At 40.7% G+C, this 26199-nt stretch overlaps 2 protein-coding genes across 8 annotated transcripts in view; one reads left to right on the top strand and one right to left on the bottom strand.

Annotated features, from left to right (window-relative positions):
• The window catches only part of pfkpb (phosphofructokinase, platelet b), a 49303-nt gene extending 40566 nt beyond the window's left edge, over positions 1-8737 (top strand). For 4 of the 7 annotated variants that reach the window (XM_030073681.1, XM_030073678.1, XM_030073680.1 and 1 more), the window contains 6 exons: positions 477-641; positions 3926-3987; positions 4662-4773; positions 6003-6102; positions 6192-6297; positions 7628-8737. In XM_030073681.1, coding sequence (XP_029929541.1) covers positions 477-641; positions 3926-3987; positions 4662-4773; positions 6003-6102; positions 6192-6297; positions 7628-7781 — 699 coding nt within the window. In that variant the 3' untranslated portion in view covers positions 7782-8737. The remainder of the gene's footprint in view (positions 1-476; positions 642-3925; positions 3988-4661; positions 4774-6002; positions 6103-6191; positions 6298-7627) is intronic. The other 3 variants (XM_030073683.1, XM_030073682.1, XM_030073679.1) reach the window with 1 other exon arrangement.
• Positions 8738-9308: 571 nt separating this feature from the next.
• pitrm1 (pitrilysin metallopeptidase 1) lies at positions 9309-25845 on the bottom strand. The gene is made up of 27 exons (XM_030074951.1): positions 25800-25845; positions 25451-25556; positions 23793-23899; positions 22493-22644; positions 22214-22328; positions 21812-21908; positions 20729-20889; positions 20520-20646; positions 19392-19480; positions 19031-19159; positions 18688-18801; positions 18261-18357; positions 17450-17584; positions 16875-17013; positions 16374-16490; positions 15894-16023; positions 15215-15335; positions 14223-14299; positions 13591-13756; positions 12919-13019; positions 12599-12719; positions 12358-12414; positions 11483-11595; positions 10994-11119; positions 10355-10500; positions 10151-10253; positions 9309-9749 (listed from the first exon to the last, which is right to left on the bottom strand). The coding sequence occupies exons 4-27, from the start codon at positions 22620-22622 to the stop codon at positions 9656-9658; spliced, it is 2805 nt and encodes a 934-aa protein (XP_029930811.1). The 5' UTR covers positions 22623-22644; positions 23793-23899; positions 25451-25556; positions 25800-25845; the 3' UTR covers positions 9309-9655.
• Between the last annotated feature and the right edge of the window lie 354 nt (positions 25846-26199).

Below are 26199 nucleotides of genomic sequence, written 5' to 3'. Positions count from 1 at the left end.
CCATGGAAACCCAGACTAATGATTAATTACATATAAATTATGTTTCTGTGCTTATATATTATATTTAATTACATTTCTTCTTGGATTTTAATTGGATTTTTTTGTCTAGATCACTTGCAGATTGCATTAAAATATAATTTGATTACAGTTAGATTATATATATTTAGATGTATTTTTTATTATAAGATGAGTCACATAAGTCACAGTCACATAAGAGTATCTGTATTGTCCTGATCGGGTAAACCCCACCCATCTGGTAAACCAAGGTGGTTAAAACAAACAAACAAACAGGAAGATTTGATACAGGTCGTCATGGCAGCATGCTCAGATGCCTACATTCAAAATTTTTATGAGTGTATTAATTGTCACCAGTGAATGTTGTTTGTAACTGCATGTTATGTGTAATGAGCCAATCTGCCGTTTGACTCAGTTAATAACAGTGTGTGTGTGTGTGCGCGTGTGTGTGTGTGATGCAGACGTGCGACCGCATCAAGCAGTCGGCCAGCGGGACGAAGCGGCGGGTCTTCATCATCGAGACGATGGGCGGCTACTGCGGCTACCTGGCCAGCGTGGGCGGGCTGGCAGCGGGCGCCGACGCCGTCTACATCTACGAGGAGCCGTTCGACATCCGGGACCTGCAGGTCAGACACAGCAGAGCCACCTCGTGTCACTGACGTGTGTTTAAAGCCTGAACAAAACCCGTCCCAGTCAGCTTTTGTTTTGTTTTTTTTTTAATCCAAAGTGCCACTAAACACCACGGAGCTGTGAACGTCCAGCCCGTCATACTGAACTGGCCAGAATGTAATAAAGTTATTAATAATGTATTACAGTTGTTAGTAAATCCTCTTTTAGCTCTAATTTACACCTCCTGATTCCGCTTTAATCTTCCCAGCCAGTCAGGTGCACTTTGAACTCCCATTGCACGGCTGTGAGGAATACTCAGTCATGATTGGCTGATGAAGCCGTTCAGAAATCACAGAGGAAGTCACAGATTTCTAATGTAATTATCTGGTGACAAAAAGATGTTCCTCCTTACTGTAGGTAGTTTTTTGATTGCAAAAGCTTAAAATGATCCTTAGCGTTTAATAAAAATCAGATTCAATCGATATTTTGTGTCAAATGACCGATGTCAGTGGATGGATACAGGCTGGATCAAGATCTCAGTGCTGATTGTTTGTGACCCTGATCACCTTGAAAGGGCTTATTCTCTGATACGGCTTCCTGCACATCATCCCCTTCATTACACAGCTGCTTTCTGAAAACATTTGCCGTTTGACACAAAATACCGACTGAAGATGCTGATATAATGTAGAAGCTTCGACCAAAAGAAACATTCATCAAGGCCGTGACCAAAGCTGCTCCGGTGAAGGACGATGATGCGTGACCAGGGCTTAAATAAACTGACCCTCTCTCCTCATTTGTTTGTCTGAAAAATACCAATTTAGTGTCAGAATGTGGGGAAGATCTGTGGTTTTGTGAGAAACGGGTCTGATTTTTACTTCAGTGACTGAGAGACGCAAGAATCAGTCATAATCTGCACTGGCACAGATTAATGTGTCAGATTTATGATGGATCTGGCACACTGGAGCGAACAGACGTGGGACCTGCTGCTTGTCTCCCAAGGCGGAGGTTCGGGTCCCGGGCGGCATTGCAACAGAGCTGTAACCATAGCAACTTAAATAAACCCCAGTAAGATTAACGATTAGCCTCTAACCAGCAATCACAATTTTCCTGCTCTTTGAATAAGTCACATACTGTAAAAAAAATATATATTTTCATGTTTATAACCTTGGTTGAGTGTTTGTCTGCAGTAGCATCTTTTTGCCACAAGGTGGTGCCAGTTAATTTGATTAGTAACTGACTAAATTGTCAGAATATCTTGGCAGCAGTTACAGATGTAAAACAGAAATATAATACTTACAATTTAAAGGCTATGCAGTTTGAATGGAAGGGTAGAGTCGAGGCTGAGGAAGAAAAAAAAATCCTGAAAAAAAAACCCCTTCAGGCTCCTACCAAGACTAATAAATCATAGAATTGATGTTTAATATTTATGTGACAATAGTGATAACAACCTTATGTGATCCCTTTGTATATCACAACAAAAAATCATAAGCATAAATCAAAGTAAACACATAAATGAAAATGAAAATAATGATAAAAAAATACTTCAGTCATTCATAATTCATAGATAACAGAAGGAGAGAGGGAAAAAAGAGAGAAAAAACACAAACACAACACAAATAATATTAACAACAATAAAAAAAAAAAAGTTGAGGCAAAGTTATTCATGATGATCTAAATAATTTAAGTACCAGTGTATACGAATAATTAACAAAAACAAATTCATTATCAATCTAAATCTGACCATTTGAAAACCTTAAAAAAGTCCCTTTATCAACATTTAGACCATCATGTTCTGCTAAAACCCTTGATTGAACCCCAGACTAATGGTTGATATTTTGATATTTATTGATTGATATTTAGTGCATGAATTGCTCTTTTATTTTGGGTGATCATTGGGGGTAAAAGATTTGTCCTGAACTCATTTTTTGAGGCATTTTTAAGTTTACTTATTTTGAGAACTGAGTGACGTTCTTCATTCTTCTTAAAGTGTGAAGCAGCATCGTCTGCCTTTAAGAAAGCTGCGTACAAATGAATGATCAAGACCCTCGATTCACAACGCCAGGCATTCATTTTCCAATAATGACTGCCTTGCTGTAGGTTTCCCCTCACATAGCATCAGCTGACATTATGTTACAGTTAGATTTCATTCCCTTAAATCAGTCAGACTGCTCAAAGCTGGCCGCGGCTGCAGGACGGCAGCAGTGAGGCGGTTTCACCTTGAGCAGCACAGATCACAGCCATCAGTGTGGCTCACATTAGCAGTGATCCAGCGTCCTGCAGCCCCAGTCAGCCCGTCACAGCCTCCGTCTGGCCTATTTCAGGAGCGCACAGGTGACCCAGATTATAGCAGTGCGTATAAAGCAACTTATTAATAACCTCAGAGCTGCCTTACTAACTGCACGGCGGACAGATCCCGTGTGCACAGATCATGCTGGGCTGATTAGAGGCGTCGATGCAGTCGGTGTGTCTGTTGTTGTCTGTGCGCTGCGGCTGCAGGTGTGAACTGATAAGACACAAACTGCAAAGCTGCACGTCCAGCCCTGACACAAAGACCAATTTAAATGAGTGATGACTTACCTGGAGGGAGACTGATAGCGATTACATTTGATTTGATAATTTGGAAAGAGATGTGTTTTTTGATGCTTTTCCTGCTTTTTGACTAATTTATATTTTAACTTTTTATTCTATTGTAAAGCACTTTGTAACCCAGGTTTGGAAAAGTGCATTATAAATAAAATTTAATTTACTTTACTTTATTTACTTACATTATTAGACGTTATCAGGCTGAAAACATGATGAATGGAAGTGATATGACAGGTTTTTGAGATAAGACAAGGGTGACCCCTACCACCAAACTCTTTGTTTCATTAAAATTATAAGTTAAAAAAGGGGTTTTGGATCAGTTTAGTGTAAATATAAGCATTAGGTGTGGTGGGGATGAGATGTTTTTCCTACTTAAGACATCTTGCAGATTCCAGAAATGTGTCAAAAACCCAGGATTGAAGGGTGAGAAAGGACACAGAGGATGAAAAAGGCAAAGCGTCCCACCTCACTATATGGCATTAAACAGCTCAGAAGCAGCAGCAGGGGAGCCCTCTGGTGGCGTAAAGGTCACCCTGCAACTCCCATATCCCTGGGAGTGATGAGATTGGAGCGTGTGATTTGCGTCTGGATCAGCTCATGTAGGTTACAGGCGGAGGGAAATAAAAAAAAAAAAAAAGAGAGAGCGAGAGAAAAGAAAAGAAAAGGAAAAACAGGCACCGACAGTGTGGTTGATGTGAGGCTTCGCTGTGTGCTTCAGGCCAACGTGGAGCATCTGACGGAGAAGATGAAGACCAGCATCCAGAGAGGCTTGGTGCTGAGGTGAGCTCCACTGTCAGGGGGATTGATCGGGACTGAATAGTTGCATGAGGGTATTTTATTTTATTTTATTTTTTAAACTCCAATCCAGTGCTGTTTCCTCAGGACGTTTCAGCTTCGGTCCAGTGTGATTTTGCAGGGCAGTGACAAAATGCAGCAAAAGATGTATGAACATATTTGAATATTCTGTTTGAATGGTAATGAATCAGGTTTGTAGTGAGGCTGGAGCTGTAAATAAATGTATTATGAGTTGAAAAGGCTGGTTAAATGAATATTAAATAAAAAATCTAACAGTTCTCAATGGAAAATTCAGCTTGAGACAGTGTCCATGTCGTCTTTTGTGGCTATTTTAGTCGTCTGCACCATCACACTGTTTAAATTGCTCCCAGCAGGACAGAGGTCTCTGAAAATAGGACGCATGTAGTAGTTTGGACAGGGTGTAGGTGACATTGTGTGTGTGTGTGTGTGTGTGTGTGTGTGTGTGTGCTATGCGTCAGTATAGTTTTAACTTTGCAAGGACAGATTCAAGCACATCGACAGATTGCAAGAAACTGTTTCATCACAGGGTGTTAAGGTAATTGCAGCTGCTTTTCAGTCGCCCTGTTTAACTAACTTGTGACTCCTCTGGCATTTTGTGTGTGTGTGTGTGTGTGTATTTGTGTGTGGCGGCGTCGCAGGAATGAGAACTGCAATGAGAACTTCACCACAGACTTCATCTACCAGCTGTACTCTGAGGAGGGACGGGGCGTGTTCGACTGTAGGAAGAACGTTCTCGGTCACATGCAGCAGGTCGGACACACACACACACACACACACACACACACACATACACACACACATAAAGTGCCCTATTTGAATCTGAATTAATTTATAGAGGCATTGCAGGTGTATCACAAACGTCCCAGCAGCCTCGGGTGGATCCATCATGGAGGAAAACTGGAGAATCAGCTCTGCACAAATAATATCTGATTATACAACCAGGCTGCAAACGAGACAGCAGTCTGTAAGAGCTCGTTGTGTGACTGTACATCCACCAGAGCAAGTCGAGTTGCTTTTGAGACCGAGACCACAACAGGAAATAAATCAGAGAATAATAACTAAAAGATTTCTGAAGGCTGAACCAAGACTGTTTGTAAATAATGAGACAGTAATTTATTTTACAGCCTGCAAATACATGGTGTACCATAATTATTTCATAAGTCCCTCATAATTAAAAAAATGTCACCCCCTTAATGTCCCCCGAATTTGGTTTTGTGACCCCGTAATTACATCATAATTACAAAATAGTTAGCCCATACATTGTAGGCTGTAATAAAGTGCCACCATGTTTTTTATGGACAGGAGAAATCTGAATCAAAGTAAAAACAGACTCGAGACCTCAGCAGAATGTCTGCAGAGTCAAGATCCAAGTCCTGTTTAAGTTGAACTGAGGATGAACCGAAGTTTGTGGGGTTTTATTGCTTTTTTCCTGCAGTCCAACAGCAAGTTTGTGAAGTTTGTGGCTGTAAAACATCAGCAGCACCAACTGAACCCATGAGCTGAGAAACTAATCGACTCATTCATGAGGGGATATTTATTATGGAGACACACTGATACACTGGGCTGATACTGGCTTTTTAATAAAAATTAGATACTGGTTGTCCACTTCTGACATGATACAGTTTGATTACATATCTGTTGTAGAATCATTATCAATAATAGGTGGTTGTATGTAGGAAACCCTTATCATGAACTGAAAAAAAAAAAAAAAAACACCCCTATGTGCCTTAAATGCAATTCTAAATCTTGCCCTCATTAAAAATGTGCAGATCTATGAATATAGATCAGCTCGTAACCAGACTTTTGTTCACAAACTTTGCACAGATACAAGTCGGTATAGTCAAGGTCAGACTCTTAGGCAACATAAACATAAGAAAAACACATTTTTGAGTGGGAGGGGACTTTAATTTATCGATAATGCTGTCCTGAGAGTAAAGGATGAGTGAATGTTCATGAAATATTTTGTGTCATCTTCAAAGGGAGGAGCTCCGTCTCCGTTCGATAGAAACTTCGGCACTAAAATCGCCGCCAAAGCCATGCAGTGGATCACACGCAAGCTCAAGGAGTCTTACAAAGGAGGTGAATTATTAGATATTATTGCATACGCCTTTTGGACTGTTGACTGTCTCAGTACATGTGAAGACTAATAACTTGTGTTCTAACTGCAGGGAAAGTGTTTGCCAACTCGGAGGACACTGCCTGCCTGCTGGGGATGCGCCGCAGAGCCATGGTTTTCCAGCCTGTGTCGCAGATTCGAGATGAGACCGACTTTGTGTAAGAAAAAAAAAAAAATTAGATGATTCTTTGCACACACTCTTGCATGACAGATCTAATCTTATTTTCCAACTGAGATCCTTGAATAAAACTCATTAAAAAAATGTGAGACATGGGCTGTTTTTGCACGGTGACTCCTAGAAAAAACAATTTCACAGCAACAGTTGGAAAAATTTTTAATTATCAGTTTATTTAGTGGTGAACCGCTATTTTGAGCACAGGCACGTGGGCCTGAAACTGATGGATACGGCTTTAATAAGGGAAGGCACACCTGAAAAATCAGCTTAAAATCATAATTAGATTGCTACAGAGCTTTTGAACCATCTTTTTCATATATTATTGATAGTTTGATGATCAATAATCTTTCCATGTAGAATCATTACAGCTTATTTTGGAAGTCTTGTATATGTAACACATTTTATTCAGGATGATTTTACATTGGTGCAAACCATGTGTTGAGTATTGGCTGAGGTATTTTGAGGTAACAGAGATATTTTTTTTTATTATTTTTTATTCAGTTTAACCAAGTTAGTCCTAATGGAGGGCAGGCCAGAGTCAAGTAGCAAGATAAAAGAAAATATTAAACCAAAATCACAGGAAAAAAGCAAGTAAAACTTTCTACAAAAGAGTTCCACAAGGCAGATCCAGGAGCTTCATTATTTTTGCTGTTAGCGCCATATTGAATAACCAGCATCATCACAGGTAACTGACCAAAACAAACTGACAAAAAGGCAGGAAATCGGGAAATGGTGGGAAAAAATGCTACTTGCCTCACACGTTGGTATCTGAAAGTCAGAAAGAGGTAGTCGACTGCTTAAACACTGAAGACTCACAATCAGGAGCTGGTTGAGGTTTTGTATTTCACTCACAAGTTTTGATTTCTCTTGTGAGAAAGTCCTCCGCCATACCCGACACAAGAACTCGGGAAAGGGTGCTAATGAAAGACCAGTTTTTGATAACGGCTTGTCCAAACAAGAAACAGAACGAGCGTCAACGAGAAAGCAGAACACTGTCATTAAATGAGTTTTCCAGAAAGGTTGTGAACGTAAAAATGACCAACGCGACGTCTTAAACAGACTATTATTAGCATTAACCGACTCCCAGCTGCTATTTTTGACATGTTGCATTGCCTGTTCAGCCACTACATACCCATTTTGCCTTCGCCAAAGTCATGTTAATTGTACGGGTCCTCGGTTTTATTACATTTCAACTTAACTCAAACTTCAAACTTGTTAGGCAACATACAGATGGCGTTAGGACAAGGTTGTATTTGTACCAACACCTTGCCGAGCGCAGAGCTAACCCTGGTTTATCTTATTTTTCTCTCCAGCCACAGGATCCCTAAGGAGCAGTGGTGGCTGAAGCTTCGCCCCCTGATGAAGATCCTGGCCAAGTACAAGACGAGCTACGACGTGTCCGACTCGGGCCAGCTGGAGCACGTCAGCCGGCTCCGACCCAAAGAGACGGACACGGCGGCCATCTGAGGCCACCGCCGCCTCTCCACGTGACACGAAGAAATGATTTATAAAGTGATTGCTCGAAAGAAAAAAGAAATTATGGTAGTTCATAAAGGGTAGTAGGTAATTTAAATAAAAATGATGACACTTGTTAAGACTGGGCCCTCTTATTGACTGAAGATTTTGTAGCCTCCACAAGCTAGCCAGCTATCTCAGTGAAATATTCTGATATAACTTTGTATTTTCTAGTTACAACCAAAGGTATTATAGAATTATGAAATAGAGACACTCCTGATAATATAACATTATTAACGTTATGTTTTTGTCACGAAAATAAAGAGCTATATCTAACTTTTTGTAAAGCTAGCTGGCTAACCTAGCATCTGTGCTACGTAAACACCGTGAGGCTGAGCTGGTGCATTGTGTTTGACGTCTAGCTTTTGTTATTTTTATTATTTTCTACAGCACTTTTGAGTCCCATAATCTTGAAGTTATCGCCCCAAAAGCTGCTTTTAAGGAGGCAACACGTGCCAGGAGGATCACATGCTATTAATTTGAAAACACGATATGTGAAAGTGTTTTAGGCGCCGTGGTTTGTTGAGGCTCGTAAGAAAAAAAAAGGTCGGTCAGGATGGGAAGAGGAATCGTGTTTTAACATCTTGTGTGCAAGTGAGAAAATGACAATGAAGTGAGACCTAAAGGGTGTTTGTATGAGGTATTAGGGAGAGCTGGCCGTGTGTTTCCTGTCACCTGCTAAGTGTGTGTGTGTGTGTGAGTGTGTTTTGTTGTCACTTTGACCACTGTATCCGCTCTGGGCTTTGTGTGTGGCATTGTTCAGTGGAAATCTGCCCCATATTCTTGCGAGTAGGTCCTGTTGTTATCGTGGAGGAAGTCTGTATGCATCATTCATGTTGTTGTCATTGTGCTGGCGGTGTGATTTGAGTGTCCTGTCACAGAGTAATAAAGCATTTATTGTGATGACAGTCCAACGTGTGGATGCTCGTTCATTATTAGGCTCCGGTGAATGAGGGGAACAGCTGAAAAGTGTGTGTGGGGATATCCAGCATTTCAAACAAGTGACACTGGCAAAATGATTCAAAGACACTTGTTAGTATTGTTTCTACACTACTGATCGATTTCAAGTCAAATTTTACAAGGGGAATATTTTAAGTATTATTAGATGCCTCTGAACTGAAGCTTGTGGCTTCCACAGATGTTTATAAGTGAACACCTAGCAGCTACTAGAATGACCTGGATGGACCAATATTTTATCGCTGATATACCTTCAAAACATTTCAGGAGTTGAGAAACAGTTTTTTTTTTTTAATTTTCAGAGGAATAATAATTCATTTTGACACCCTATAATTTGAGGTTTCATAAGCTCAGCGGGGAAGATTAATTTCTCTACCTATAAGGCTAATTTAATCCATCTGCTGCAGTCGAAACATAAAAACTGCAACAGGTCTTACAAGAGTGTTTTCATTGTGCAAGGACCCGGTGATCACAAACTCATCAGCCATCATTTTCCTTCCCTGAACAAACAGACGACTCAGCTTTTGTATTCAAACATGATAATGTAATGTTCACATTTTCATAAATACATACATAATATGTAACCTGAAGAAATTCTGCATTTCTGAAAGCAGAAATCCTCACACCTGCACATGCTCACTCAAAAGTTACTCATCTGAAGCAAAGGTCTATGCCAGACATCAGAAACTCTAACATGAAATGTAAGTGTGTTATGAACATAAATATGGAATATCCAACTTACTTTTGGCCACTTTGCTCTAGAGGATTATAACCTTTGTGTTGTGCACCTTCATTCTGAAGACTCCATTGCAACAAGCAGACGGGGCATATGGAGTAATATTCATTAACAAAATACCTATTTGATAGTATTATTTCACAATCCATGAAGGATCTTTCTTTAGAGTCTCATTCTCTGGACCCAGAACGGCAAAACCCGACGTCCTCTGGCCAATACCGAGATACCTGCAACAGACAACAGGCAACACATTCAATGCCAACTTCAGACTGTCACTGAAATCAATCTGAAACCAAGTCATTTTGTACGTTTCAAGATCACGTCACTTGCCAGTCACGTGCATAAAAATTTCAGTGTTCAATTTAAATTACATCTACTAATCATTATCAGCATTATAATGATTACCATTACTGTAGCTGGCATCACTAGTATTTAGGAACTGGCTGACATAAGCTGTATAAAGCATTTACTGTATCTAGCCAATATTTTTACTGTCAGTATTTTGTGAAATTGCTGCTTTTTTTTTCTAGGAGTGTGTCACTTAATACACTGGTAAACTTTATTTTGAGTACTACTGCTGCTTTAAAACAGAGGCAGCTGAAAGCTTCCAGGGTAACTTTGCTTTTACCTTCCAGCCACGTCCACCAGGTTGTTGTGGCTCACAGCGAAGAGTCGCTCTCTGTGGCCCTGTTTCATCTCGTCTGTGATCCCACTGAAGAAGCGACCCATACCTGCACCACAGACATGTCAGTTACAACAAAACCCGCAAAACATCAGGTGGTTTTCTTCAGTATATCAGACTAGCAAGAGTTTCATCTGCTAAGGAGATCACCTTTGTCTGAAGGAGCGACGGGGGAGTCGACGGCTGAGAAGATAGACAGTTTGGCCTCGTCGATGTCCTGCTGGGTGAAGGTGCCCGACTTGGCCCAGTCCACTCCTTTACGAAACGCCGACAGAGTCTGCACCGAGTTCGGGTCCCTTTAAAGACAGAGAGAAGAGTCAGCTGCATTTTTATCCTGCAGGATGAGGGCTGACACTGCCTCTTCATAAATGAAGTGGATTTAATGATTGCAATAAATCAGACATCACAGCTTTCATGTGATTCCCACAATATTTTCCACATCCCAATGTTTGTTACACTAGCAACTTAAAACAAAGTCAAGAAATGGACCTTTTAATTTATTGATCACAGAGGCTGCTTAACCCCAGATCTAACAGGCCATTTTCACGGTATCATGTATTAGCTAACGAACAGATTTCTTTTTTTCCTCTCTGACTGAACACAATTTCAAAATGACTGCTGCTTAACTGCTAAAGTGTCTGACAGAGTAAACAAAACTTCGGCCTGTTTTTCCCATTTATTTATCCTGCTTATCCTGCCTACCATGTGATAAATTTTCCACCTTTTTGTAAAGCATAAATATAAGTAACACAGTCCTGATGAGGTGTGATAAGGTGCAATGCTGCCCACCTGTAAGAGTAAAAAGAGAAGAGGCCTCCCGCTCCCATCCTGGCTCCGCCCCCGTAGGCTCCGCCCTTCTCCCGGATCTCTCCATGGAGAAACTTTGCCGTCATCATCCTCGCCAGAACGCACAGACTAACAGAGAGGAAAAAAACACAATCACTCAGACTGAAAGAGGCATTCACAAACACCAAAAAAGAAATTTACAAAAAAGTCATGAAGGATAAAGTAATATTTTAACAGCCAGGGTAAGTTAATATTGGGAATTTTACTGACACTGAAAAATGACAGTGAGAAGATATCAAGTTAAATTCATTAAAAAATACAGAAAGGAATAGAGAAAAATTAGGGAAAATAGCTAATGTTATTCTCATATTAAAATGTGATAAAAACATCTATAAAAGGTTTACACTGTCATTTACACTGGAAAGGCATCATGTGAAAAGGTATACTAGAAATTAAGTTACTAAGAGGTAAACACTGAGAAGACTGAGTCACCTGGCGTAGTCCTGGTGGGCGAAGGGCACTGTGCGAATACACTCGCTGACAAAGTTGACAGGGAAGGGCATCGGGAAGAACGTCTTCATTTGACACGGCTGGAATTTCGGCTCCTGGGGAGAAACAAAACAAAACAATCAACTTCTTTTTAAGATAAAGGCATGAATACTGATTAAGAGCCTATTGATTCACAAAGAATTGAATTACCATTGCATTAAACAGGCAGGATTCAAAATACACAGAGACACAGAACGAGGGCAACAAGACATTTACATTTAGTGCAATTAAAGGTGCTACATCTGTTTAAAACATCCATACATCACTGGCAAACACCTTAATAAAATTAACATAAATAAATGAGACCATGTAGGAAATGACTGATGGCCTCTGTCTCACATCAGTGGGAGTGCTGGTGTTTCTCAAAGTAAAGGCACATTTCCCACAAGCGAACTGCAGCAGAGGATGTTGCTTCTTATTAAAAGGTCAAAGGATTTCTCTTTAGCGTTTTTGAAAAGAATAAACGTGTGTCTTTCACTTGTTCCACCATTTTCCGTTTCCTTCAAACCCAGGAAATGTACAGGAAATGTAAATGAAATTTCCAGGAAGCTGTCCAAAACAGGCACTAGGTCCATCATTTTAATTTTTTTACACTAGAGTTCTACTAAAACAACGCTGATGTGACCGAACGCAAACATAATTTCTGAATTTTCATCTGAACCCGAGGAACATAGTCCTCTTCCTGCTTTTTGTCACAAAGCAATCCAGCACATTTTCATCAAAACACAACGTCAAATGCAGTGCAGGGGCTCAGTGAAGGTCACATTTGTTTATATCAGTGTTGTAAAATTACTACAGTTCTGATTTCCTGAACTTACAGAGATGAGTTTCCTACTGGGACCAGATCCAGGAACAGCCAGGGGGTCCAGCGGTCTCTTAAAAACACAAAAGGTGAACTAATTTAAGTACAGTTATTATTGTTTTGTACCGTTATTGTCACTTTATGGCACAATTAAAATAAAAAAAATAATTAGTAAGTGCAGTTCTGATCATTGTTCGACTCACTGTGAGAAACATATGAACATGCCCACTGGTCTGGTACGTACATTACAGCCTTACCTCAACAATATTCGGTCTGATAGATTTGCGCTCCCTCCTGTTTGCAGCGATGTCCCTCATAAAATCATCCAACTTGCCCGCTGCGTCAGACATTTTCTGTGGCGTCGCGTTGATTGCACACCTTTAGGGATAAAAATGTTCATTCAGTCCATGTACGTAACATTATGATACACTTTTACACACCTTTTTCAGTCAAAGGGTTTTCCTCAGTTGTGCCATTATAACAACTGAAGTGAGAGGAAGAAAATGATGCGTCTGGTCCACAGAGAGACAGGAACAGTTCAGGAGTGAAACAAAATGTTGAGACGTTTTGCTCCCACCTCATATGCTCAGGGTTGAAGATGTGTTTTTTGATCCTGGGGAGCGTTCGGAGGACTTGGCTGAGGTCTGGCATCTCCGCTATCCTCTTCATAAACTTCACCTGGTATTCAAACGAGCAAAACAGCAAAAGCATGAAGACTGACTCAAAAACTACTGGCACTTGAGAAAAAAAAAAAAAAGATGTGGAAAGATCTGATACACAAAAATCAATTCATAGAAATGGAGAAAACACAAAAAGAAGTTAAATAAATTGAATAAAGGGAATGACTGCCAGTGAATTGTAACCCTGTGGAGCAGTGAATTGTGAGCGAGGCCTGAGGAACAAATGCAAGAGCTCTCACTCTGCCCCCATCTCCAGTTGCTAAAAGCCTATCTGAGAAGTGCAGAGGGAGGCAGTTGCACAAAAGCTGACAATATTAACATGCAAAGATAAAAATTTATGTTTTCCTAAAGATTACTTTGATAAAAGGTAAAGATCAGGGCAGGGTCAGCCACCTTGTCTGGTACCACAGCAGAGATAGGGGTACCACAATGTGTGAGGGTTGCAGCCACGTTTGTAGACCAGATGACAGAAAAGTTTTGTTTGTTTTACGACTGCATGACCTTTCTTCTAAAATATAACCCATCTCAGCCTAGCCTGTGGTATCCTGAATAAAACATGAACACAGCACCTGCTCCAGTCCTCCGAAGGTCTCGTGCAGGTCTCCTGCTGGGCTCAGCATCCGGCCCGCTCGGGTCATAGCGTACATGTGACCCGAGTAGGAGATCCCATTGGCCAGTTCCTGCGCTGACATCATCACCAGAACCCTCAGGCGCTCCTCATCGTCAAAGTGAGGACTGGAGGGAAGACATAAAGTTTGCTTTGTGTAAACCGACGTGAGGAAGTGTTGAGACCCTGCTGACCTTCTTTACTTGTTTCAGACCAAAAAAAAAAAAAAACACAAAACAACAACTTTTGTAGTGTCATAGTGCTAATTTTGTGTGTTTTGCAAATCAAGAATGTTAACATCAAGTTGAAAGGTGAAATGTTCATCTTTGAAAATGCAGCTGAAAACAAAATCTGTGTGGTGACATAATCAGCCTGAAATGAGGGTTCAAAAGTTACTGACACTCAGTAAGGTACTACTAGATTCATGTGAATGGGAAACTAAAAATTAAATTAATTTTTAAATTGTTAAATAACAAAAATCCCCAAACCTCAGGTCATGTCAACCTCAGATCTTAACTTGTGTGACTGCAATTAGTCTGCCTTTCAGTTCACTGCTAACCACACTGACAATCTGCTCACGTTGGCTCAATGTACCTGTTGAAGGTGTCGCTCCACAGCTGAAACATGTGTGGGAGGTTCCTCTCCAGGCAAGAGGAGAACAGGACAACGCCCTGAGACAGAGGACAGACACACACACACACACACACACACACACACAGTCTGCTGGTTAGAGAGGTCGCACTGTGACTGAAGGGTCACTGGTCTGAAACCTGCAACAGCAAACTGTCCTTGAGATGGAGAACAAACCCCTGTCTGCTCACTCATTGTTCATTTACTTTGGATAAGTTTCTCTGTTTATTTTTTCCACCTACGTATTCCTGCTCAGGGTGCCAGAGGGCTGGTGCATTTCCCAGCATGCACTGGGTGAAAAGCAAGCGGCTTTCCAGGACAGATCACCAGGCTAACACAGACAGACACTCACATTCACACCTAGAGACAATTTAGAGTCTGGAATCTACCAGACCACGGCTGCAACTACCAATTATTTTTACAATTAGTTTTCTGATTTTTTAATGTGTTTTTAATTAATCATTTTGTCTCTCAAATGCCAAAAACAATGACAAACACCCACAAGACCAGACATCAGCCAAAGTAGGATCTTAAAATTTCTCACTTTGACTATTAAAACCCAAAGGTTTCATTTTACATTCATAACACTAGAAAACAAAGCAATTATTAGAATTTATGAATCTGTAACCAGCCAATATGTAGTATTTTTAAGATTACTTAATTATCAAATTATGGTAATTACATGTTTACACTCTACCATTCAAATGATTGACTGATCCTCAATAAAAGCAACAGCACTCACCACTGAGCCCCAGTCAAACAACCGCAGTGTAAATCTGGCTTTTTTGCAAGATATTCAACGTGGCATGATTGTGTTTTTAAGGACAAAGATAATCAGTGACGTCTGGAATGAATTCGGTGCACTGAAAACCTTGATTTTTGATTTCTGGAGGTCCATCTCTCTGGAGGTTTTAGGCAGCTACATCCTGACAGTTTGAGGTTTCATAAAGACTGACCTGCTCGTACATGTCCATCTGGGTGGAGTCCGAGGTGACCTGCGTGGACACGGACATGCCGCCCGTCCTCAGCTCCTTCTGCTGAGCCTGCTGCCTGTAGTCCAGAGACCCGCAGCCCATCCTGGTCGAAAAACAACAAACACACACACTTTACACCATACACTTTGCAAAACAGGGAGCACTTACAATACAGAAACACATAAAATCTATCTAGGAAAAATAATTTCCTTGATTATAAATTCTGAATAAATAATTCACTAACAAAGTGATCTAAGAATACGAAGAACTGCAATTTTGTTGTCTTTTTTTTTTTTTTTTTTTTTTTTAGAAAAAAGTGAAAAATAGCATTTAAATAATTCTGCTGTCTGATGTTTTTCATATTTCAAAAGAAAAAGAATTGCCTTATATTATTGCACATGTTTATTCTATGTTTTTTTTTTTTTTTTTAAATTTTGGCTGACAGTACTGAAATGAATCCTGAAACTAGAAAAAAAAAAACATCAAAAAGAGAAATCTGTTCTTAAATCAAATCGCTACCTGGTGAATCCTGACACCAACTGAGTCTCTATCAAGCTGAAGACTCTCTCACCCCTTTATAAAATTCTGAAATTTCCCAACCACACACAGATGGGCACACCCTCTCTTCTAGACGTCATTTTGCTCTTGACTTGTGACTCACTTGGTGATGACGCTGCAGAAGAGCGGGACGTAGAGCCGCAGCTCCTCTGGCAGGGTGTTCAGGCTGCACATGGCTCTGAAGTAAACCATGCCGTTGGTGGGCTGCTCACAGTACTGCACCGGCACGCCGCCTGATCACAGCCAGAGATTTTAGTCACACACTTCACCACCTCTGCGTTCATTTTACAGAAATTTTTGGAGCCCCGGAACATTTTTTGAGCTTTAAACTAATAAACTTAACAGTTCAACAGTTCAGGAGCTGGCTGAAATGGAAAAGACTGTGACTGATTTTTTTTTTTTAATCAAGTGTACTTAAGACTGAGGCCAGTTTTACAAACATCAACCAAAATGTTTTTTTTTTCCAGTGGATGATCGCCAATCTCTTTTAAATAGGAAGTGCTGATTTACACAGTGGATATGAGCCACAGGACCTCAGATGTTTTAGTGCAGTGTGATGCACTCAGGGCTGGGTTTACTGCACCTGCAGAGCCCAGCTGTACAGGAGTGACGGGGATGGTGGGCTCGATGTCGGACACTTTGAGTGCAGGCAGACAGGAGGCGTCCTGGGTTTTACTCTGAGAGGCCAGCAGCTCCAGACCTGTCCGACAAAAGAAACAACACACTCACATCAGACATTTGGCTGTCACTTGTACCCAAACTGGTTTAGTGTCATAACTGAATGTTAGCTTTGTGTTAGAGTAAAAGGTACAGAGCTAAACGGTGCAGTGTCTGAAAGTTGTTGTTTGGCTCCTCTGCCAAAGCCTGTTAAAACAGAAAAGAACTTGCCAAAACGTATTTTTACAAGCCCAAATTTTTCTGGGATTTAATCCCAGAAAAAAACTGAAAAAACAGTGTCTGTTAATTTGAAATTTACTCAAATTTACAGTGGAGAAAAAGAGTGTGATTCATTGTTAACTGATGGAGAAGGAGCAAGTGAAAGGAGCAAATGTTCTCAGTGAAACATCATTACTATTATCTCTACCTTTCTCGTAGATCTCCTTCCTGTTGCTGTCAGATAGAGTCTGGATCTTCGTCTGCAGTTTCTCCTCCTCGGCCTTGGCCTGGTTGTCCCGGTACGCCTCGTCTGGACTCATGGACAGAGTCAGTCTGTGGGTGTTCTCCTGCAAACGGGGGGGTGAGTGAGGGTTTGGGAGGGCAGAGGGAAGTGGTATGAGAAACCTTTGGAGGCAGCGGGGTGGACAAGAGAAAACTAAACCAAATCCCAGAGGTCAGTAGTAAATGTTTAGCATATGATTAAATCACTGAAACAACAGGTGAGACATATAATGGATTCATGTCACAGCCACAGGTCCTGGCTGTCAACATAAACAATTCAAATACTTTTTAATCAAATGTTTTCATATTTGCGGTGCTGATTCAGGAACCCAACAGGAAGAACCCTGTAGAGTCTAGTGACTCTGCAAAATTTCCTCCACGGTGACCATCAGGTAAAACCTTCAGTGAACACAGTAAATCCAATGGTTTTCATTTCATTCACATGTTTTCAAATTTCATGTACAGTCCTACAGCCCTAAACCTTACAGTCACTGAACTCACCTTGAAGTAGTGCTGGACTTTGTCCTGGAGGAAGCGAGGGTTTTCCTTCAGCGCCTGTCTAAACTTTGTCACGCTGTCGTTGATCTGCAGCAGCTCCACTGGGTCGCCATCATGGTTCCAACATGACGCTATGTACTACTCACACACACACACACACACACACACACACACACACACACACACACAATGTAAAGAATCAGAAACCAGTGTTTAAAAACTGAAGCACTGACATGAAAAATTAATCAAACAATACCAACGATGCATACTGAATCTAGTGCCTTGCTTTATTACCACTTATGTTATTTCAGAAAACGCTTTCATCCCGTGTGGGTTTTGCTGGTGTCTTATAGGACAATAAAATGTCCAGCTCTATTCCTAAATGTAAACCCCCAAATGTTTATTAAGAGCCAACTCCGTTTGTTTATTACCCTGTTAAATCTTGTACCTCATGGACAGAGAGGAAGCTTGACGAATTCACAATAACACATCCAACAGGAAACAACCACACTAACAAACTGAACAGGGGATTCTCTCGGACAATCATGTTTACATTCTTGATTTGGCCACGATGAGGTATTTGGAAAAAAATATGTAGACGCATACATAAAATAGAGAGAGAAGGAAAAACAAAACAAAACAAAACAAAAACCAATAAAAAACAGGATCTCAGCCATATGGTACACAAACCAACAACAACCCTGTGTTTTGGGTGAAGGTTTAGCTCTATAAATACGTGCGGGACAGACAGCTGGAGTGCCCCTGTGGTTGTGGAAACAAAATGAAGGTTGCAGATAAACAGTGTTTTGCTCACCGAGGCCAGAGCCAGGCCGAAGCTGGTGGACTGGTGCTTCATCTGGATCTCAATCTTATGCAGCAGAGCCTCGATCCTCTCCTCCTCAAAGCCGTTCCTGCGTCGGACGACAACTCAAGTTAATTTATACATGCAATGAATTTATTAGAGACAAAGAATTAAAAACTCACCTTTACAGACTTGATTTTAACTGATTTTTTTTATGGCTTCTATTCTCTTTTGCTTGATTACCTTTCTGTTTTAGTATTATTACCCTATATTTATGGCTTCTGTTTAATCTTCCTTTATTCAATCTCTTTGCATTTACGGCACTTTGCAACTTCATATTGTAACCCCATGTTATAAGAAATGGTCTATAAATCAGGTTTACTGTAATACATGCTGTTATTAAGCACTTTCATCGGAGAATAATATTTACAGTGCTTACTCGATAATGTCATCGATGGTTTGGCTGATGATTTGTTTGACTCTTTCTATGTCATCCTCTGCCATTCCCTGCAGTCCGATGCTGAATGAGGCCTCCTTGGTGCTGCCGTCATACCTGGAAAAAAGGAGATTTAAATATAATCTTTACAAAGATGTGAATGTCATAAGCTAAATCACTCCACAAGGTCGAATAACATTGTTTTTTTTACAAGATATTGTTATGGCATTTCTGCTTTATTAGTTAATGAGAGTAGAGATGATGATCTGCAGCAAAGGGGTTGGGCGGGAATTGAACCTGCCCCTCTGATGCAGGTTAGTTGTTATTATCACACATGCACACACACCCAACGACAGAGGAGAAGTCTGTTCCTATCTTGGGTTCGATGAGAGCCTTGTAGAAAGGAGAGTTTGGTCCAGAGATCATCAGAGAGGACAGCAGGCTGAGGGTGAAGGACTCAAACGTGTCTGTGATGCTGGACAGAAGAAAAAAGGAAGAGAGGGATGATCCAGGGTGAAATGTTGAAACTGAAATTTACTGTATTTTTAGTGATGGCTGTTTCCATTGAAATCCAATTCTCAACAAGACAAACCAGCTTAAATAAACAACCCGATTAACAGCCAATGCAAAATCTATAGTTTCAGTGTCTGTTATCTATAAAAATGCATGAAATGGAGACGGAGAGGCGGTGATGATGTGGATCTTACTCTCCCAGCAGGTAGCTCATGCACACAGTGTTCTGCTTGGCTGGGTCAGGAGCCAGAGCATCAGGGCTGCAGATCACATGGTCCTCTCTCTGGGGAAACCAATTAAACACACAGGGGGTTACAAGGGCAGCTTACTGTCTACTCAATACATTTTCTTTTTTAATTAAAATGTAACCATGCATGCTTGAAATGAAACATGATTAAAACATCATGTGGCCGAAACAAGGTCTGAAAAAAGATTAAATACACACAGTACCCAGTTTGGTTCCATAATGAGATGAAAGTCCTTTGATTACAAAATGTAACACTTTTACCCACTGTATCCTCTGTATTTTTGAGATACTGAATAATAAAAACCAGGTGGTTATCTTTTTTTAATTTTACTGCCCTGAAATTGGTATGGTGTTTTGACAATGAAATCATATTCCCAAGTCTTTTCCCATTATCAAACACTTTTAATTGATTTTATTATAAAAATGATATCTCTTCAGAACCAATTTTACCTTTTTGCTCTCTGAAGCGTATCATTATGTCAGTGTTGAATACAGTTTAAACAGAACTGAATGTAATGACTGAAAGTGCTTTCCCGTTTGTATTATAGTGTCGGAATTGAAAATTAAGATGCGACTTATCTCCCAATTCAGAGCAGTTAATACAGTCATGGTTGACTAATCTAAATAAAATTAAATCTAAATAATTTTCTGTTTAATATGCAGCTTACTAAATGAGTCTACATTTGTTTTGAGAAGTAAAACTTGTGTATCTGCTCTCTCATGGACTACCAAAATACTGCGCACCAGTATGCAGTAAAGAAGGCACTGCAAGAGTTGCTCACAGTGAAATGACGGAAATTATTTGGGGTTATATTTATTAAAGGAGCCAACTATCAATGCTTTAAAACAGCCCATAATGACAATTACTCACACTAAAGTCCCAAACTGACATACTTTGGATCAGTAAATGCTGCAGTTTGATTTCTACACGGATTTCAGTCGCAATTAAAATCATCTAAACAGATTTCTAGTCAGTGTGAGGTGTTCCCCTGTGGAGTCTGATCACGGCTCAGCCTCAGTAGAGGTAACCTTGTAGTTTCATATTAGTCACTCCTGTCCAAACCTCTTAACTTACAGGAGTGGACCAGTGAGGCTGGGGCGGGACCTGCGTGTTCGGTTCGGTGCGGTCAAACTTAGAGAGCGCTTCCTCTTCGATCTGCTTCAGATGCTGCTCCAGCGGCAGATCTCCATAGGTGAAGAACCTGAGGGGGATACAACACACTGTCAGCGGTGAGAAGGTGAGTGAGTGTGTGAGCGTGTGTGTGTGCATGTGTGTCCTTGTACCTGGCGTTGCTGGGGTGGTAGTGTGTGGCGTGGAATTGTTTGAGTTGCTCCCAGGAGAGGTCGAGGATGGCCAGAGGCTCTCCTCCAGACACCACAGAGTACGTGTGGTCGGGAAGCAGCTTGTTCTGCAGGTGCTGCGCGTACAGACGCTCGTTGTCTGACTAGAAACACACACACACACACACACACACAAGCGTAAGCACACATTTTCAGTTTTTCTGTTGCTGAAAAAGGAGCTCCGTTTTTAGACAATTTGAGAAGACGGCCTTGGATTTCTGAGTTGTTTGTAGTGTTCTGAAAATGACTGGCATTTTAATTCTGGCCTTTTTTTTTTTTTTTTTTTTTTTTTTTTAGTGGTGAGTGAGTCTACATTTTTGTAATATATGTGTCATGTCATGGTTCATGCCCAGTAAAAACACACTGAATTACTTTATCTACATTTTGCAACCTCCACTGACACAATACTGAAAATATAAATTTTATGGCAGTAATTCAAAATTCTTTTATGGTAGTCTGCACAAATCACCCAGATTTAGTGGTGGGCGGGTCTGTCCCTGTGGTGGATGGGGCACCCACCACAGCCTCTGGTAGGGTGGTTAGGGACTGAATTTGAAACTTAATATTTATTATGTTTAGGAAAACTGTGAGAGCACAGAGCAAAATTTTTTTTATGTGAAAATACACATGCATTATTATTGTAACACACAAAGCAGGCACTCAACAGAGAAAAATGTGTTCTTCCCAGTAACTGACACACTACAGATTTGTGTTATTTTTCCAGATTAAATTTTGGCGTAGGGTGCGTACACAGCACGCATGAGAAATCTCAGCACCACTGTCAATAAAACGGTCTAGTGCATATTTAGGAAACAATTATTAATGTCAACAGGCCTGACCTGACAGTGTGTATAATGAGTTTGCTTAACCCTGTATGCACCTGCAAGGCTTGTGTGTGTCTGGGGAAGCTGAATATAGTTACATAAGAGCATTACAACTACTGTAAGCCGTGCTTGTATTATTATCCACATATATTAAATATGAATGATATCTGAAAGGCATATGGCGTAATGACGTCTGACTTACAAAAGCGCCCTTCATTTCATTAAACACCACTCCCTTAAACACCAGAGGAGTTTTGGAATCTGTAGGGTTTTCATGCTCCAGCCTCCAGCCCTCCTGCCTGCAAAGGTGAAACATACAGAACCAATCAGACATCAAGCTGACTGTGCCACACCTGTTGAACAGTGCTCACCAACCCTCCTCATGATCTGTTTTAGTCTGATGCAGTGTGGTGGGCTGTGCCGTAGGACAATACAACGCTTACACAGTCACACAGGACAGCACTTCAGAAACAGTTTTGGACACTTTTCTGTGGTTGACAACATATCAGTAACAATATAACAAAACCCGTCAGTGTCAAAAGAAATGAAACGTCTCATTCCGGCTGACAGTATGGATCCTGTTAGCGTCATACCACACACTCACCAGAAATCCTGCTCTCGTAAACATGGGAAGAAAACGGCATCGAGGTAGACGGACAGAAGATTCTGGAAGTCCTTCCCATTTTGTGTGGAGAACGGATACATGGTGTAGTCGCTGGCTGTTCATGAAGAAATCACATTTAAGCAACATCTTGAGGAAATTAACACCAGTCAGCAGCAAAAAAAAACTTTATGCAGGTAAAACCAATCATCAATCATCAATTCAGGTGAAATAATGAGCGACTGATAGATATTGTGATGTGCTGGTCAGCTGATTCTGTACCTGTGAAGGCGTTCATGAAGGTGGACAGGGACCTGTTGAGCATCTTAAAGAAGGGGTCCCTGCAGGGGTATTTCTCTGATCCACACAGGACCGTGTGCTCCAGGATGTGTGGGACGCCTGTGCTGTCCATGGGCGTCGTCCTGAACTGGACACTGCAGCACAGCAACAAGTAAAGGAAAAGTGAGCCTTTGTTTACTTGCACACAAGAACCCAGATTATTGAGAGTAACCAGGTTATGGAGGCAAGTCCAATAAAGTGTTTACATGTGTTCTCTTACTCCAGACTCGCAGTGCTCAAGTCAAGGACTCTGATCCTTTTTATCATGAATCATTACTCGTCTTGCACTCAGGCACTGATGACTCTGACTCAGACTCATGCATTCAAGTTCAAGTTCAAGTTCAACTTTATTTTAAGCCCAGTATCACTGTTCACAATCTCAAAGGACTCTACATGCTCACAAGTTTACAACAAAGAGGATCGCCTTTGGACTCAGGAGCTGTAGTTCTCGACTCAACGTTTTTTTCTTATCTTTTTTTCCTTTGCCATACAGAGATTTAGAGACATTTTACTCCCTGACTGAGGTAGCAGAAATTGTTGGATAATTTCCTGCGAATATCGAACAGCACTTTTGCCTGAAATGCCCATCCCTACTGATTACAAAAGTGCATGTAAACGCTGCAACAGTCTTTGGCGAGGTAATTTCAGATGCCGCAGCAGAGAACAAAAACACATTCGAAATTCAAAATCATCCAATAGCACCAGATGTAAATCATTAAGTGTAACATGTAAAGGGCATCAGATAGATTTCGGGTGTCTGGAGCAGAGAAAGTTCAATTCTGACATAGTTTTAACCTCGTAGATTAAGGCAATCACATATTATGAGGCATATAGCTCAGCAAATTACAACCTGATAATTGTGTGGCATCACATTTTTCAAAAACAGTTTACTAAACTTCAGGAACTTTACAAGTGATCTTCAGCAGTACAAGACACAAAACTAAATTGACATATCATGACTCAATAACTGCAAGCCAAAATTAGCCAAAGGATACGTTACACTGTAGGACTATACGAATCTGATATACGCCAGTAAGGCTTTGATGTATATGCTGCAGCTACACCTGCACACAGCAGCATGTGGTACTGTTTTCTCTAGCTTATTCATCTTTTTCTGTTTTTCTAATAATGTCAAAGCTGCCTAATCACACAATTTTCTAAGTGCGGAAAGCTGTCTTAAACATGCACTATCAAAGTTTCATCATTCAGACTTTTGTTCATCAATACAGCAAATTGGTCTGACCTGAAGAGGTTATTGGAGTCATCTCTGGCAGCATGCAGGTACTGAGCTCCGGTTTTATCATGGGTCAACTTTACCGCCGTGAGAAACAAGTCAGGAACTGCTACAACCTGGGATAAAAATGATACAACGTTACCAGCTGGAATCATTGTTATTGTTATTATTATTTTTTGCTGGCACTAAAGGAAGAGGTCAAGATCCATTCCCAGTCACTGCGTCATCTCTGGAATCAGAGCTGTTCACAGGGAGGCCAAGGTAATCACAAGCAGAGTCTGTGGTTTCAGCCATAAACAGGAAGCTAAAGTGACAGATTAGGCCATTCTCACATTATTATTAACCAAGAAATTAATGAATTTGAGTGCAATAAAGTATTCTACTGTTTCATAAATGTGCAGAATTTACAGTTCATATGCATACATTTTACATCCTTGACCATCAATTAAGATCTCTTACAATAAACCTAACAATATTAAAACAATTAACACACATTTATTCAAGGTAACAAAAAGTGTCTGCGATGAGGTCATGTTCAGTAATTTGTGATGATCACAAACAGCTGATATTTATTACTGTAGTTGAAGTCATTTGGGGCAACACTGTTGATCAGCTGAAGAAATGTAGTAGATTTAGAGCTTTACATTTCAAAGATCTTCAAAAGAAATCTATGGAAAGGCTTATCTATAAATATGAGTCTAATGAAACCGCTTGAAACAGTCCACGGATCCAGCAAAATATATTGGTTGGGGAAGATTATTCCAGAGAATTGAGGCTGAGACTGCACAGGTCACCTTTTGTTTTGCGTTTGAAGTGAGGGGGCGGATAAAAGGCCAAGATTTGAGGATCAAAGCCGTGAAGAAGTGTTTATGGGAAATAAAGAGACAGGAGATGTAACTGGGAGCAAGGTCATTTGCTTTATATGTAATCAAAAGAATCATACAGTTTATTCTGAATTTTACAGGGAGCCAACGGAGGGAAGCAAGAACAGGGGTATCATGGGACCTATGGCTTGTTCTAGTTAATAATCTGGCAGCGGCATTCTGCACCAAATGAAAACGGTTTCAAGCTGCTTGACTGAGGCATGTGCAGAGGGAATTAGATTAATTTAGACAGGAGAAAAAAGAAAGTGTGAATTAGAGTTCAAGATATAAGTAACAAAGTGGTGAAGAATCACTGCGTCACTGCTGCTGAATATGACACATCCTGGAAATTAACTTTCTTCTTATTATCTACCAATTACACCCATCAGCCATAACATTACGGCCACCTGCACAATCCAATCCAACTGTTGTGTCATAAAGTTTACATTTCTGCTGCCTGTAATGCTCAGGTTTTCTTGTTGTCACAGTAATAGAAGTGTTTGTTCAGTTCTATGTTTGGCATTGAGCTCATAGTTAGTGCTGCTGTTGGACTGGACTGCACTTTACTGACAGCTGTTTCCACTATTCTGTCCCTCCTCATTGTAAATGAATAAGGAGGACAAAAAAATGGAAACACCTCTCAGTATAATGTAGTCCAGTACAACACCTCTGCATACTACAACCTCAATAATCAACATAGAATTAATTTACACATTCTCCACAATGTCAGCAAGATGTTAGGTAATGTTATAGCTGATCGGAGTGTATTAGTGATGGCTGATAGAGGTGTGTCATTAAACTTACCTCTTTGACTGTAAAGCCGTGTATCTTCTGCCCAGCTTGGTAGTGAAGTGCCCTCTCCCTGGCTGAGGTGCTCTTCGCCCTCCAGGTGTGCTGCTGTCCATTTAACCTACACAGTACACAACATTTCACAACCTATGGGTAACTCTGACACCGGATTACATCATCTTCTGCATCTGTTTTAGCACACACGCCGACAAAAACAACACCACAAGTACTTATATCTGCTCAAAGACACCTGGATGAGTGTTGTCACATCACCTGAAGGTGGACGGGACTCATTAAAACACACGCGGTTGTATGAATTAACCGCATCTGTGCAGCTAGCTTAGCATCGTGCTAACCCGCTCACCTTAGGTAACGAAGTTTCTGGAACACCGTTTTCGTTTGCCGAAACATTGTTTTGTCACCCGCTGACGCTTTTAAAATTAAGACAACCGCTGATTAGTCTTTAAAGTAGCCATAATCTTGTAGTATTTTTTAAATTAGTGTTAATAATTTCCCAGTATTCGGCTCAGCATTCTGCCCTCATGTCCTCTCTCATGCCCGGTGTTTGACAGGTAAACGTTTCCTGCGTTCTAACATCCTCGTTTGTGATTGGTCGAGCTGCGAAGAAGAGCGGATTTGATTGGCTGAGCGTGGTATCGCTAAGGTTACCGAACCGTTACATGGCACTAAACACAGATATCAAAGGACACGAAAACAGCTTTGAGGATAAAATTCAAATGTAGGTTTCAACATTTTAACTCTTA

This window comes from Myripristis murdjan, chromosome 17 (assembly GCF_902150065.1).
Source record: "Myripristis murdjan chromosome 17, fMyrMur1.1, whole genome shotgun sequence".
NCBI classification, from domain to species: domain Eukaryota; kingdom Metazoa; phylum Chordata; class Actinopteri; order Holocentriformes; family Holocentridae; genus Myripristis; species Myripristis murdjan.
This window is presented reverse-complemented; position numbering and strand designations above follow the sequence as displayed.

Bases quoted from the DNA above. Each gene is read 5' to 3' on its own strand.
- pitrm1 (XM_030074951.1), bottom strand. From the start codon at position 22,622: ATGGACAGCACAGGCGTCCCACACATCCTGGAGCACACGGTCCTGTGT. The intron at 17,585-18,260 runs GTGAGCAAAACA...GTGTGTGAGTAG, and splicing joins TCGGCCTGGCTCTGGCCTCG to TACATAGCGTCATGTTGGAA. The intron at 15,336-15,893 runs GTGAGTCACAAG...TTTTTCGACCAG, and splicing joins TTCTGCAGCGTCATCACCAA to GATGGGCTGCGGGTCTCTGG.